Consider the following 14,375-nt stretch of genomic DNA (forward strand, 5'->3'; position numbering starts at 1 on the left):
GAGGGTGGTAGCATTTGTGATGCCATAGGTCAAACTCAGCACTTTATGTTTTTAAATACAAGAGCACACCCACCAGGCCACCATTTTAATGACTTTTTAGTGAGCGGTACTAGAAGAGGGTGAGATACTGTTGGAGTTGCTCCATTCTGCACCATGGTGCTCTAGTGTGGTCCCTAAGGGATCAGATTTAGGGTGATAGATTACAGAATGAAATGTGATGGCGGTTACAGTTCCTTATTCCTACAGGAAGGATTATCTCCTCAGAAAAGCCATTGTTGGGCCAGAGAGATAGCTCACAGATAAAATGCCTGCATTGCCTGTGCATGACCCAGGTTGGAGTCCTGGCTCCACATGGGAGATGCCATGGCAACAGGGAAAGCTTCTGTGCTGTGGTGGATCCTCCCACTCAACAGTACCTGAAAGAAAAAAAAAAAGTTGCTTGCTCAGTATCTCAAGCCCAGAAAGATGAAATGATTCTTGAAAGGAATGACATTGAACTTATATCAAATTTCTCTGTATTGATTCAGTAAACTACAACTGTTAAAAACAAAGTTATCTGGAAATTTTTGGATGGTATCTATGTTTCTGAAGAAGGAACAGTTTAGCAGGCTGATGAATAATCTCTAATGTGTCCAGCTACATGAGCAGCAAAATAATGGGATGGTTCATCAGACCTACTTGTGATCTCTGAAAAGACACAATAAAAGACATACTGGTTTTGGGGGGAGTCTTTATAATACTTGTGTTAAGTAAGAAGATAGTACGGTAGTTATGCAAAAGACACTCATTCTTATGGTCCTGACATCCCAGATTCAATTCCCAGCAGCACCAAACACAGAGCTGAGCAGTGGTCTAGTAAAAAGTAATTAATTGGGGGTCAGGCAGTAGCACAGTGAGTTAAGTGCATGTGGCATAAGAATACGGTTTTGAACCCCGGGCTCCCCACCTGCAGGTGAATCGCTTCACAAGCGTTGAAGCAGGTCTGCAGGTGTCTGTCTTTCTCTCCCCCTATCTAACAACAACATCAATAGCAACAATAGCAATAACACAACAAGAAGGGCAACAAGATGGGGGAAAAATGGCCTCCAGGAGTAGTGGATTCTTAGTGCAGGCACTGAGCCTCAGCAATAATCCTGGAGAAAAAAAGTAATTAATTAAACAATCAACCAATCAGAGCATCATTATCATCCATGCACTGCCAGAAGTTAAACTCAGGACTCATGCTTTTATAAAGCTAGCACTTTATCCACCATGTTATTTCCTCACCTCTATAGAATAGATGTTTTTGGGGAATTGCTTATAAAAGTTCTTTTTATTAAAGAGGAAACCAGAACACCACTCTGGCACAGCCAAAAATCACATTTGAGACCTCAAAGTATTTATTTATTTATTTTCCTTTTTCATTGCCCTTGTTGTTTTTATCATTGTTGTGGTTATTATTGTCGTTGTTGTTGATGTTGTTGCCAGATAGGACAGAGAGAAATGGAGAAAGGAGGGGAAGAAGGAGATGGGGAAAGAATGATAGACACCTACAGACCTGCTTCACCGCTTGTGAAGCGACCCCCTCCTGCAGGTGGGGAGCTGGGGGCTCAAACCTGGATCCTTATGCCAGTCCATACCATGTGCATTTAACCCGCTGTGCTACAGCCCGACCCCCTAGAGACCTCAAATTTGTAAATATAATGCTTAATCCACTGTGCAACCTCCCAGACTACTTTTCTTTGTGTCTCAAGACTGTTTACCAACAGGAATAACAGTAAGACTTCTATAGTACTAACAACACAATAAGTAAAGATGTTTTTAAATATTTATTTATTTATTCCCTTTTGTTGCCCTTGTTGTTATTATTGTTGTAGTTGTTGATATCGTCGTTGTTGAATAGGACAGAGAGAAACGAAGAGGGGGCGGGAAGAGGGGGAGAGAAAGACAGGCACCTACAGACCTGCTTCACCTCTTGTGAAGCGACTCCCCTGCAGGTGGGGAGCCGGGGCTAGAACCGGGATCCTTATGCGGGTCCTTGCGCTTGGCGCCATGTGTGCTTAAGCTGCCGTGCTACCGCCCAACTCCTGTAAAGATAATTTTTAAAAAAATATTTATTTATTTCCTTTTGTTGCCCTTCTTTATTGTTGTTGTTGTTGTGGTTATTATTGTTGTTGAAGATGTCGTCGTTGTTGGATAGGACAGAGAGAAATGGAGAGAGGAGGGGAAGACAGAGAGGAGGAGAGGAAGACACCTGCAGACCTGCCTCAGTGCTTGTGAAGCGACTCCCCTACAGGTGAAAAACCCGGGGCTCAAAAACCCGGGGCTCGAACCCAGATCCTTACGCTGGTCCTTGCACTTTGCGCCACCTGCACTTAACCCGCTGTGCTACCGCCCGACTCCCAAGATAATTTTTTTTTAAATAAAAAAAGAAAAGGATGAATGTGGGATGACGTCACTCATAAAAGTTGAGAAATAGGGACTAAGAGGGAGGGAGGGGTGGTGGGGGTATATAGCATAATGGTTATGCAAAGAGACTCTCACACCATTTTTCTGGGAGGTGGTGCAGTAGATAAGATGTTGGACTCTTGGGAGTCAGGCGGTAACGCAGCAGGTTAAGCCCATGAGGCACAAAGCACAAGGACCGGCCTAAGAATCCCGGTTTGAGCCCCTGGCTCCCCACCTACAAGGGGACTCACTTCACAAGTGGTGAAGCAGGCCTGCAGGTGTCTATCTTTTTTTCCCCCTCTCTGTCTTCCCCTCCTCTCTCCAGTTCTCTCTGTCCTATCCAACAATGATGACATCAATATCAACAACAATAATAACTACAACAACAATAAAAAACCAGGGCAACAAAAGGGAAAATAAATAAATTTTTAAAGTGTTGAATTCTCTCAATGCAACCAGCATCACCTCGACATGTTTCTCTTGGGGTTCTTCTTCTTCTTCTAGCGTTTGCCCTTCTTCCGTAGCCAGTCAACAGCGTCAGGTTGAGCCTGATGTAAAGTTTCGAGACCTCCTTTGAATCTGGAGAGATGGCAGTCGTTGACTATGTGGGTCATAGTCTGTCTGTAGCCGCAGGGGCAGTTCGGGTCGTCTCTGGCCCCCCAGCGATGGAACATAGCGGCGCACCGGCCATGGCCTGTTCGATAGCGATTGAGGAGGGCCCAATCATAACGTGCTAGGTCAAAGCCGGGTTGACGCTTGCAGGGGTCTGTGATGAGGTGTTTGTTCTTTACCTCAGCTGACTGCCAACTCTGTTTCCAAGAGACTGGAACAGAGAAGTTCAGTGTAGGCATAGGGGACCAGATTGGGTGACGAGACGTCAAGCGTTGGACAGGGTGGGCGAAGATATCCTCATATATTGGCAGGTCCGGTCGAGCGAAGACATGGGAAATGAACTTAGATGATGTCGCATCCCGACGAATATCTGGCGGGGTGATGTTGCTAAGAACTGGCAGCCATGGAACTGGGGTGGAACGGATGGTTCCAGAAATGATCCTCATGGAGGAATATAATTTGGAATCGACCAAGTGGACATGGGGGCTACGGAACCATACTGGGGCACAGTATTCTGCAGTGGAATAGCATAATGCCAGAGATGATGATCGTAGTGTGGAAGCGCTCGCGCCCCATGAGGAGCTGGCCAGTCTTGCAATGATGTTATTCCTCGCGCCCACCTTTGCTGCAGTTTTTATGAGATGTTCGTGAAATGACAGAGTGCGATCGAGAGTAACGCCAAGATAGACTGGCTGGGCTTCATGCCGGATTCTCGTATCACCAAGCTGCACATTAAGCTCACGCGAGGCCAAGGCATGGTGTAGATGGAAAACAGATGATACCGTTTTTGCAGTGCTAGGGATTAATTGCCATTTTTTACAGTAATCAGATATCAGAGACATGTCTTTCGTGAGTGTTTCCTCGAGGATGTCGAACTTGGATGCCTGAGTTGCACAGCAGATGTCATCGGCGTAGATGAACTTCCTTGAAGAAGTTTCTGGGAGGTCATTGATGTAAATATTAAATAGCTTAGGAGCCAGAACAGAGCCCTGGGGGAGGCCACTTGAGACAAGTCTCCATCTGCTAGACTTGTCACCCAGATGCACCCGGAATCTTCTGTTTTGGAGAAGAAACAATATAGTGTTGGCCACCCATGGAGGCAGGCATCTTGAGATCTTGACTAGGAGACCACGGTGCCAGACCGTGTCATAGGCTGCTGTGAGATCAACAAAGACAGCACCTGTCTTTAAATTCTTCTGGAATCCATTTTCAATGTAAGTTGAGAGGGCCAGGGCTTGTTCGCAGGTAGATCTTCCTGGGCGGAAACCAGCTTGGGCGGGTGATAGGAATTTCTCTGTAAGATGAGAAATACGTGACAGAAGCAGCCTCTCAAGGAGTTTGGGCATCTCTTGGGGTGATGTCCAGAGATGCCAGGCCTGTGCTGTCAACCCTTCAGCCCCATTACTCTGGTGATACCTTTCCTAGGTCTTGGGACTCCTTAGTTCCATTTTGGGTGGCATACTTCCTAACAAAGCCACAGAACCTAGATATAGACCAGGGCCTATGAGATAGAGCACATGTGCACATGTATCCATAAGTTAGGGAAAATATATACCTTAAAGTAAAAGTTCACAATAGTTTGCAACAACTCAGTACTACTACTACTAGCGTTTGCCCTTCTTCCGTAGCCAGTCAACAGCGTCAGGTTGAGCCTGATGTAAAGTTTCAAGACCTCCTTTGAATCTGGAGAGGTGGCAGTCGTTGACTATGTGGGTCATAGTCTGTCTGGAGCCGCAGGGGCAGTTCGGGTCATCTCTGGCCCCCCAGCTATGGAACATAGCGGCGCACCAGCCATGGCCTGTTCGATAGCGATTGAGGAGGGCCCAATCATAACGTGCTAGGTCAAAGCCGGGTTGACGCTTGCAGGGGTCTGTGATGAGGTGTTTGTTCTTTACCTCAGCTGACTGCCAACTCTGTTTCCAAGAGACTGGAACAGAGAAGTTCAGTGTAGGCATAGGGGACCAGATTGGGTGACGAGACGTCAAGCGTTGGACAGGGTGGGCGAAGATATCCTCATATATTGGCAGGTCCGGTCGAGCGAAGACGTGGGAAATGAACTTAGATGATGTCGCATCCCGACGAATATCTGGCGGGGTGATGTTGCTAAGAACTGGCAGCCATGGAACTGGGGTGGAACGGATGGTTCCAGAAATGACCCTCATGGAGGAATATAATTTGGAATCGACCAAGTGGACATGGGGGCTACGGAACCATACTGGGGCACAGTATTCTGCAGTGGAATAGCATAATGCCAGAGATGATGATCGTAGTGTGGAAGCGCTCGCGCCCCATGAGGAGCTGGCCAGTCTTGCAATGATGTTATTCCTCGCGCCCACCTTTGCTGCAGTTTTTATGAGATGTTCGTGAAATGACAGAGTGCGATCGAGAGTAACGCCAAGATAGACTGGCTGGGCTTCATGCCGGATTCTCGTATCACCAAGCTGCACATTAAGCTCACGCGAGGCCGAGGCATGGTGTACAACTCAGTAAGTGCAGCAAACAAGTAGAAAGACCTAAAACAGAAACCATAATGTACCTAACCAAGTAGTTTCTTTCTTTTTTTTTTTTAATTTATTTCTTTATTGGGGAAAACCAAGTAGTTTCTACTTAGGCCTAGATACCCTCCCCATCTACTTCCTATTTTACTTCCCTCAACCACTCCAAGGTTAACCTTGTCAAAGTAGGGACTACAAAAGCTGGATAAAGGCAAGAGACTGGAATACTTTAATGATGGCTCTTGGTCACTACCAGGAGCCCTAGTCAGGGAATCCTGGGACTCCCACACAGACATGATGGGCCTAGACCTCTAATAGATCCCTCTCTCTACTGTCACTGGTCATCTCCATCAGGATCAACACAGTGGGCCTCTATAGGACGTTGCTCTCAATGTAGAACAACATTGGTAGGGACTATCCCACTCTCCAAAGGGAGGCTGAGTTAATATAATCTGCCACTTGAGCAAGACGGGTTCTGAAATAAGTGCAGCCTAGAATGTTCCTAGCTATGATCATGGAATGTGAACTCAGACCTACAGGGATGCAGAGGTTACACTTAGGCTCCTATGCTGAATATGGGCCCCAGATCAGATTGATAGGGTTTACAGTTAATGGTATTTATGTACTTTTCCCATATTTAGGAGCTACTATCTGCCCAGATTCAGATTTCTAGTCCTGTCTCCAACTCTGACACCATTTTCCCAGACCTGCATGTTATCTGTCACACTTAGGTAAAATTGGGTAAAGTCAAGGGTGCCTTGGAATATAACTAAAATAGATTTCCTAGCTTTTTCCAAAATGGAGACCCCCAAATCTTATCTGTTATATTTTTACCTTTAAGTTCCTGATTATTAAACAGTTTGTTCTGTTTTATATCTTAATAATCTTAATTTTCAGCCACCAAATTGCAGATGCTACCATGATGCCAACCTGACTTTGCTTGGCAGACGACCTCACCAGTGTGTCCTGGAACCCCACCTCCCCAGGTCCCTGCCCCACTAGGCAAAGAGAGAGACAGGCTGGGAGTACGGATTGATCTGCCAGTGCCTATGTCCAGCAGAGAAGCAATTTCAGAAGCCAGGCCTTCCACCTTCTGCACCCTATAATGATCCTGGATCCATATTCCTAGAGGGATTGAGAATAAGAAAGCTTCCGGGAGCTGGGCGGTAGCGCAGAGCGTTAAGTGCACATGGCACAAAGTGCAAGCCTGGCATAAGGATACCGGTTTGAGCCCCTGGCTCCCCACCTGCAGGGGAGTCGCTTCCTAGGCGGTGAAGCAGGTCTACAGGTATCTATCTCTCCCCCTCTCTGTCTTCCCCTCCTTTCTCCATTTCTCTCTGTCCTATCCAACAATGATGACATCGATAATGATAACAATAACTACAACAATAAAACAATAAGGGCAACAAAAGGGAAAATAAATAAATAAAATATAAAAAAGTCTTTTAAAAAAAGAGTAAGTAATCTTCCAATGGAAGGGATAGGATGTGAAAGTCTGGTGATGGGAACTGTGTGGAATTGTACCCCTCTTATCCCATGGTCTTGTCAATCATTATTAAATCAATAAAAAAATAATTTAAAAAAATGTTAGACTCTCAAGCATGAGGTCTTGTGATCAATCCCTGGCAACACACATACCAGAGTGATGTCTGGTTCTTTCTCTCCCTCCTATCTTTCTCTTTAATGGATAAATAAAATATTTAATAGATAAATAAAATCAGAGAGAGAGAGAGAGAAAGAAAGAGAATGAGCGAGCCTGAGAGACTTATGCCTGAGGTTCCAAAGTCCTAGTTCAATCTCCAGCATCAACCATTAGCCAAAGCTATGCAGTGCTCTGATCAAACAAACAAATAAACAAACCCCAAAAGGGAAACACAAAGCAGAATTTGGACTGGGTTTGGTGTGTATTGCACCAAAGCAAAGGACTCTTCGAGAGGGGGGTGGATTTTCAGGTCCCGGTACAGATGGTGGGGGAGGACCAAAGCTGGGGGTGAAAGTGTTTTGCAGAAGACTGAGAAATGTTACACATTTACCAACATCTATATTTAATGAAAACCATTAATCCCAATTCAAAAGATAAATAGTAATTAAATGTTAATTAATTTTTAATTAATTTATTTTAATATTATTTTCTGGGGGCCTGGTTTTAGTACACCAGTTTGACTGCACATGTTACAGCATGCAAGGAGCCTGGTTCAAGCTCCTGGTTCCTACCTAGAGGGTGGCGTGGGGATGCTTTAGGAGTGATGAAGAAGTGTTGCAGGTGTCTCTTTCTTCTCCGGCTCTTCTTTCCCTCTCAAATCTTTCTGTTCATATACAGAATAAATAAAATGTGTTTTGAAAAAAAATTTTTCTAGGTGGTGCCGGAGATTGTGCAGTGGACAAAGCGTTGGACTCTCAAGCATGAGTTCAATCCCCAGCATTACATGTGTCAGAGTAATACTGTAGTTTTCTCTCTCCCTCTTTCTTTCAAGAATAAGCAAATAAATAAATACTTTTGAAAAATAATCATTTCCTGGATGGTGGAGGTAGTCCAGTGATAGAGAATGCCTTGCATATTTGAGACCCTTTGTTCAACTCCAGACAGTACATGAAAGCAACAAAGAGAATACCTTTAATGGAGAAAAAAGGTTTGGGTATTTTTTCTCTTGCAAAAAGAAAAAAAAAGGAGGACTTAGTAGAATGATTGCCTTATCAAGTCTGAGGCCCTGGGTTTGATCTCTAGGACCACATGGGAGTACCATGGACAGCACCGGGAGTGGCAGGAGGTTAGTGGTTGGGGCTGGGATCCTCCTTGGATGATGAGATGGCACATTTGTGTCTCCTTTCTTCTTCTTCTTCTTTTTCTTTTTTTTAAATATTCATTTATTCCATTTTTGTTGCCCTTGTTGTTTTATTGTTGTTGTTATTGATGTCATCGTTGTTGGATAGGACATAGAGAAATGAAAAGAGGAGAAGAAGACAGAGAGAAGAGAGAAAGACAGACACCTGCAGACCTGCTTCACTGCTTGTGAAGAGACTCCCCAGCAGGTGGGGAGCCAGGGCCCGAACCAACCCGGATTCTTAGGCCGGTCCTTGTGCTTTGTGCCACCTGCGCTTAACCCGCTGTGCTATTGCCCTTCCCTTTTATCTAAGGATAAGGAAATTTAAAACTGGTTCAGGTAAGCAGCTCAGCAGTATCCTGCAGGCACAAACTCTTCAGTTCACTCCACAACACTTCATTTAAAAAACAACCATGGGGGAGTCACATCTTCACTTCAGGCACCTAGCAAAAGGTTCTTCATGCTTACAAAGGATTAAGAAAGAAGGCTACAGGGGGGCTGGATGGTGGCATACCTGATTGAGTGCACATGTTGCAATGCTCAAGGACCTGGGTTCAAACTCCAGGGCCCTACCTGCAGGGGGAGAAAGCTTTGCCAGTGGTGGAGCAGTGCAACAGGTGTCTCTAGCTGTCTCTCTCCCTCTCTGTCACCCCCACCCCTTTCCTCTTAGCTTCTGGCTGTCTATATACAATAAATAAAGATTTAAAAAAATTAAAAGAAAAAAAGAAAGAAAGAAGGCTACATTAAAATTTTCAAATGTGGGATAAGGGGAGATAGCATAATGGTTATGCAAAAGGACTTTCCTACAAATCCCCAGGTTATTTCACATCACCATATGCCAGAGCTGAACAGTACTCTGGTTTATAATAGTAATAATAATGTAAATTAACATTTTAAAAACTACCAAAGGTGCTTGTATTTAAAACAAGAGGGAAGAGTGACACAGGAGGTGGTCTACTGAATGGAACACAGGAGTCTCTAGCATGAGTTCTCCAGTTAGATCCCCAGCTTCAAATGTACCATACTGATACCCAGCTTCTTTCACTCCCTCTCCTTTTCTTTCTCATAAATAAATAAATAAATAAATCTTAAAGACAGCAACAAAAATGGAAAGAAAAGTAATATAAAGCAAAAGAGATGATATCACATCACATGCATTTAGAAGTTACTGTACTGACAGAGCAGAAGATCAGTCTGGGAGTCAGAGGTAACACTGGTCCTACCCACTATCTGGAGTTGGAGTTGAGATGAAGGTAGAAGTCGGGGGGGGGGGGGGTAGAGAGGACCTCAGGTTGGGATGGATAAAGGAAAAGAAGTCCAAAGGCATGACAGAAAGTCAAAGTTGTATGGACAGACCCATCTCCACCCCAACCCATCCTTATGGCACACCCAGAGGACTGACCAGATGGACTTGTTTACCTAATTACTCCCTCAAAACCTCAAAACCCCTCTCCACAACATATCCCATTCTGTGGGTTAAAGATAATGTCTTTTTTGTTGTTATAGTTATTATTGTTGATGTCCTCGTTGTTGTTAGATAGGACAGAGAGAAATGGAGAGGGGAGAGAAAGAGAGGGGGAGAGAATGATAGACACCTACAGACCTGCTTCACCGCCTGTGAAGCGACTTCCCTGCAGGTGGGGTGTCGGGGCCTCGAACTGGGATCCCTGCTCTTCGGCCACTTGTGCTTAACCCGCTGCTGTGCTACCGCCCAACTCCCAGACATTATATATATATAACTTGTTAGGACAGAGAGTAATTGAGTGGGAACGGGTAGAGAGAGGGAGACACACCTGCAACACTGCTCCACTATTCCTGAAGCTTCCCCACTGCACGTAGGGATTAAGGGCTTGAACTCTGGTCCTTGTGAACTGTTATCAATTAATTAATTATTAAGCAGAGCACCGCTCAGCTCTGGCTTATAGGTGGTGCGGGGGTCGAACCTGGAACAGCTTACATGTTACCATACACAAGGACCTGGGTTCAAGCCCCGTTTACATACCTACAAGGGGAAGTCTTCACCAGGGATGAAAGTGGTTCAGGTAGCCCTCTCCCTTTCCATCTCTCCTTTCCCTCTCATTTTCTCTGTGTCAGTGTCAAAAATAAATAAAGAAAGAAAGAAATAGAATTCTCGAATCTCTTTAAAAAATTTTAAGACGGGGGCATACTACTGCGCTCTGGTATGTCTCCTTCTCACTAAAAGAGTAGGCTGGGCACAGTGGTTAGAGCTTTGGATCTGCAAACACAGGTGCTGAAGTTAATCTCTAGCAACTCATGGACTCAGGTGTTCTCTCTCTCTCTGTTCTCTCATGAATGAAAGGTAAAGGGGGGGAAAAGTGACTGGAGCGGTGAAGGCATAAAATATAAAGTTAAGAAATAGTACATACATAAGTAAAGTAAAAGTCGACAGGGGAAAAAGGCAGGCAAGGCCCTAGACAGTCCTCAAGGGACCCTTGAGAAAGCCTTCCGGCTGCCCAGTTTTAACCCGCGGGCTCCGTGTGGCTCTCAAAGTCGCCTGTCCCCCAACTCCAACCTCCCACCACCTAGCAGCACCCGTTAGGGTGCTTCGATCCCAAGCGCAGAATGAACTTGCCCCAGCACGGCAGGGAACCGCAGAACCGCACTGAGTGGGCGGGGTGAGCCGGGCTGCTTCCCAGGGCCTCCCTCCCCGCGCCCCCACCCTCCTGGGGTGAGTCACTCCAGACTGACGGAGCCTCCAGGGACTCCCCGAAGGGTCGGGAGAGTTCTGGAGAGAGAGAAACCCCTGGATGGTTCCCGAGCCAGCGCGCAGCCCCGCCGGGCTCGCTGATTGGCCGCGGGGGTGAGGGCGGGGCCGGCCGCAGAGCTATAAAGGCGGGGCGCGGGGTACCGCTGTTCAGTCCGCTCTGCAGGGCGCCCTGCTCCCACTGAGCTTCTGTGTTTCTGCCTGTGCACCCAGCACCTCCGTCTGGGTTCCCGGCCCCCGGCTTCCGGCTCCCAGCTCCCAGCTCCCGTTCCCGGCTCCGACTCCGGCTCCCCACTGCAGGAGGATCGCGCTCTCGTCGCGGAGCCCGCCCGGCCGCCAGTCTCCAGAGCACAGCCAGCCCAGCCGTCCCGGCCATCCGAGCGCGGAGCAGGACGCCGTCATGGCTCAGCGCGGCCCGGCCATCGGCATCGACCTGGGCACCACCTACTCGTGCGTGGGGGTGTTCCAGCACGGCAAGGTGGAGATCATCGCCAACGACCAGGGCAACCGCACCACGCCCAGCTACGTGGCGTTCACCGACACGGAGCGGCTGGTCGGGGATGCGGCCAAGAACCAGGTGGCGCTGAACCCGCAGAACACGGTGTTCGACGCCAAGCGGCTGATCGGCCGCAAGTTCGGCGACGCGGTGGTGCAGGCGGACATGAAGCACTGGCCGTTCCGCGTGGTGAGCGAGGGCGACAAGCCCAAGGTGCAGGTGAGCTACAAGGGGGAGAGCAAGGCGTTCTACCCCGAGGAGATCTCGTCCATGGTGCTGGCGAAGATGAAGGAGACGGCCGAGGCGTACCTGGGCCAGGCGGTGACGAACGCGGTGATCACCGTGCCCGCCTACTTCAACGACTCGCAGCGCCAGGCCACCAAGGACGCGGGGGCGATCGCGGGGCTCAACGTGCTGCGCATCATCAACGAGCCCACGGCGGCGGCCATCGCCTACGGCCTGGACCGCGCTGGCCGGGGCCGCGGCGAGTGCAACGTGCTCATCTTCGACCTGGGCGGCGGCACCTTCGACGTGTCGGTCCTGACGATCGACGACGGCGTCTTCGAGGTGAAGGCCACGGCGGGCGACACGCACCTGGGCGGCGAGGACTTCGACAGCCGGCTGGTGAGCCACTTCGTGGAGGAGTTCAAGAGGAAGCACAGGAAGGACCTGAGCCAGAACAAGCGCGCCGTGCGGCGGCTGCGCACGGCCTGCGAGAGGGCCAAGCGCACCCTGTCCTCCAGCACCCAGGCCAGCCTGGAGATCGACTCGCTGTTCGAGGGCGTGGACTTCTACACGTCCATCACCAGGGCGCGCTTTGAGGAGCTGTGCGCGGACCTCTTCAGGGCCACCCTGGAGCCGGTGGAGAAGGCGCTGGGCGATGCCAAGCTGGACAAGGCGAGCATTCACGACATTGTTCTGGTCGGAGGCTCCACGCGCATCCCCAAGGTGCAGAAGCTGCTGCAGGACTTCTTCCAGGGGCGCGAGCTGAACAAGAGCATCAACCCCGACGAGGCGGTGGCCTACGGCGCGGCGGTGCAGGCGGCCATCCTGATGGGGGACAAGTCGGAGGAGGTGCAGGACCTGCTGCTGCTGGACGTGGCCCCGCTGTCGCTGGGGCTGGAGACGGCGGGCGGCGTGATGACGGCGCTCATCAAGCGCAACTCCACCATCCCCACCAAGCAGACGCAGACCTTCACCACCCACGCGGACAACCAGCCCGGGGTGCTGATCCAGGTGTACGAGGGCGAGCGGGCCCTGACGCGCGACAACCACCTGCTGGGGCGCTTCGAGCTGAGCGGCATCGCGCCCGCGCCCCGCGGCACGCCCCAGATCGAGGTCACCTTCGACATCGACGCCAACGGCATCCTGCACGTCACGGCCACCGACAAGGGCACCGGCAAGGCCAACAGGATCACCATCACCAACGACAAGGGCCGGCTGAGCAAGGAGGACATCGAGCGCATGGTGCAGGAGGCCGAGAGGTACAGGGCGGAGGACCAGGTGCAGCGCGAGCGGGCGGCGGCCAGGAACGAGCTCGAGTCCTACGCCTTCAGCGTGAGGAGCGCCCTGGGCGACGACGCCCTCCAGGGCAAGATCAGCCAGGCCGACAGGAGGAAGGTGCTGGACAAGTGCCAGCAGGTGCTCTCCTGGCTCGACGCCAACACGCTGGCCGACAAGGAGGAGTTTGAGCACAAGAGGAGGGAGCTGGAGCAGGTGTGCGGCCCCGTCATCTCTGGGCTCTACCAGGGCGCTGCGGGGCCCGGCGGCGGTGGCGCTGGCACCTGCGGGGCCCAGGCTCCCAAGGGCACCTCTGCCTCTGGCCCCACCATAGAGGAGGTGGACTAGAAACGCTTTGCGGCTGAGACTCGGATGCCCTCAATCTTGTTACGGACCTCTTGTTTTTCTCCTGGCCTCCATCTAAATTTGATCATCGACCTACTTGTCTTCATTAGTTATTTGTTTTATAATCACGAGCTTTTTGATGTACATATATAGATAGATAGATAGATAGATAGATAGATATTGTTACGGTTTTTGCTTTTCTTAGATTACTCAACGCTGCCACTTTCTGTTCTGTATTGTGCAAAAATGTAACTCATCTGTGTTATAGGCAAGTGCTCACTGGAGTCTTGTTTCAAATCAGATTACTATGGTGGAAACTCAACACTGCCACCTTCTGTCCAGTTTTTTTTCTTTGCTTTGTAAACCCATAGAATCCCATGAAATTTATTTGAACATTTGTATACTAACGATGGAAGAAATTATATCAATAAAACAAGTATTCTTTCTTTATCTTGTTTTTATTAGTGACTTCATAATTGTTTGCATGATTAGATTACAGGGGCATATAGTTCCACAACACAGCTCCCTTCAAATTTCTGGTGTCTACTGACTCCATGATTAGCTACTCTATTTTTTTTCAGTTATCTATATTCCACATGCAAGAATTTATGGTGTCCCTTTATTTTATTTTTAATTTTTTAAAGATTTTTAAAAATATTTATTCCCTTTTTTCTTGCCCTTTTTTATGGTTGTAGTTATTGTTGTTATTGATGTCATCGTTGTTGGATAGGACAGAGAGAAATGGAGAGAGGGGAGGAACACAGAGAGGGGGAGAGAAAGATAGACACCTGCAGACCTGCTTCACTGCCTGTGAAGCGACGCCCTTGCAGGTGGGGAGCAGGGGGCTCGAACTGGTATCCTTACTCCAGTCCTTGTGCTTTGTGCCACGTGTGCTTAACCCGCTGTGCTACCACCAACTCCCTATTATTTTTAATTTTTAAAATATTTTTTAA

At 48.6% G+C, this 14,375-nt stretch overlaps 1 protein-coding gene across 1 annotated transcript; it reads left to right on the forward strand.

The window, feature by feature from the left end:
• The first annotated feature begins 11,329 nt into the window (after positions 1 to 11,329).
• LOC103128026 (heat shock 70 kDa protein 1B) lies at positions 11,330 to 13,848 on the forward strand. Its single transcript, XM_007538908.3, has one exon. It carries the CDS (start codon positions 11,482 to 11,484, stop codon positions 13,423 to 13,425), a length of 1,944 nt encoding a protein of 647 aa, XP_007538970.1. The 5' UTR covers positions 11,330 to 11,481; the 3' UTR covers positions 13,426 to 13,848.
• The last annotated feature ends 527 nt before the right edge of the window (positions 13,849 to 14,375 follow it).

Source organism: Erinaceus europaeus, chromosome 4 (genome assembly GCF_950295315.1).
Source record: "Erinaceus europaeus chromosome 4, mEriEur2.1, whole genome shotgun sequence".
NCBI classification, from domain to species: Eukaryota; Metazoa; Chordata; class Mammalia; order Eulipotyphla; family Erinaceidae; genus Erinaceus; species Erinaceus europaeus.

Bases quoted from the DNA above. Each gene is read 5' to 3' on its own strand.
- LOC103128026 (XM_007538908.3), top strand. From the start codon at position 11,482: ATGGCTCAGCGCGGCCCGGCCATCGGCATCGACCTGGGCACCACCTAC.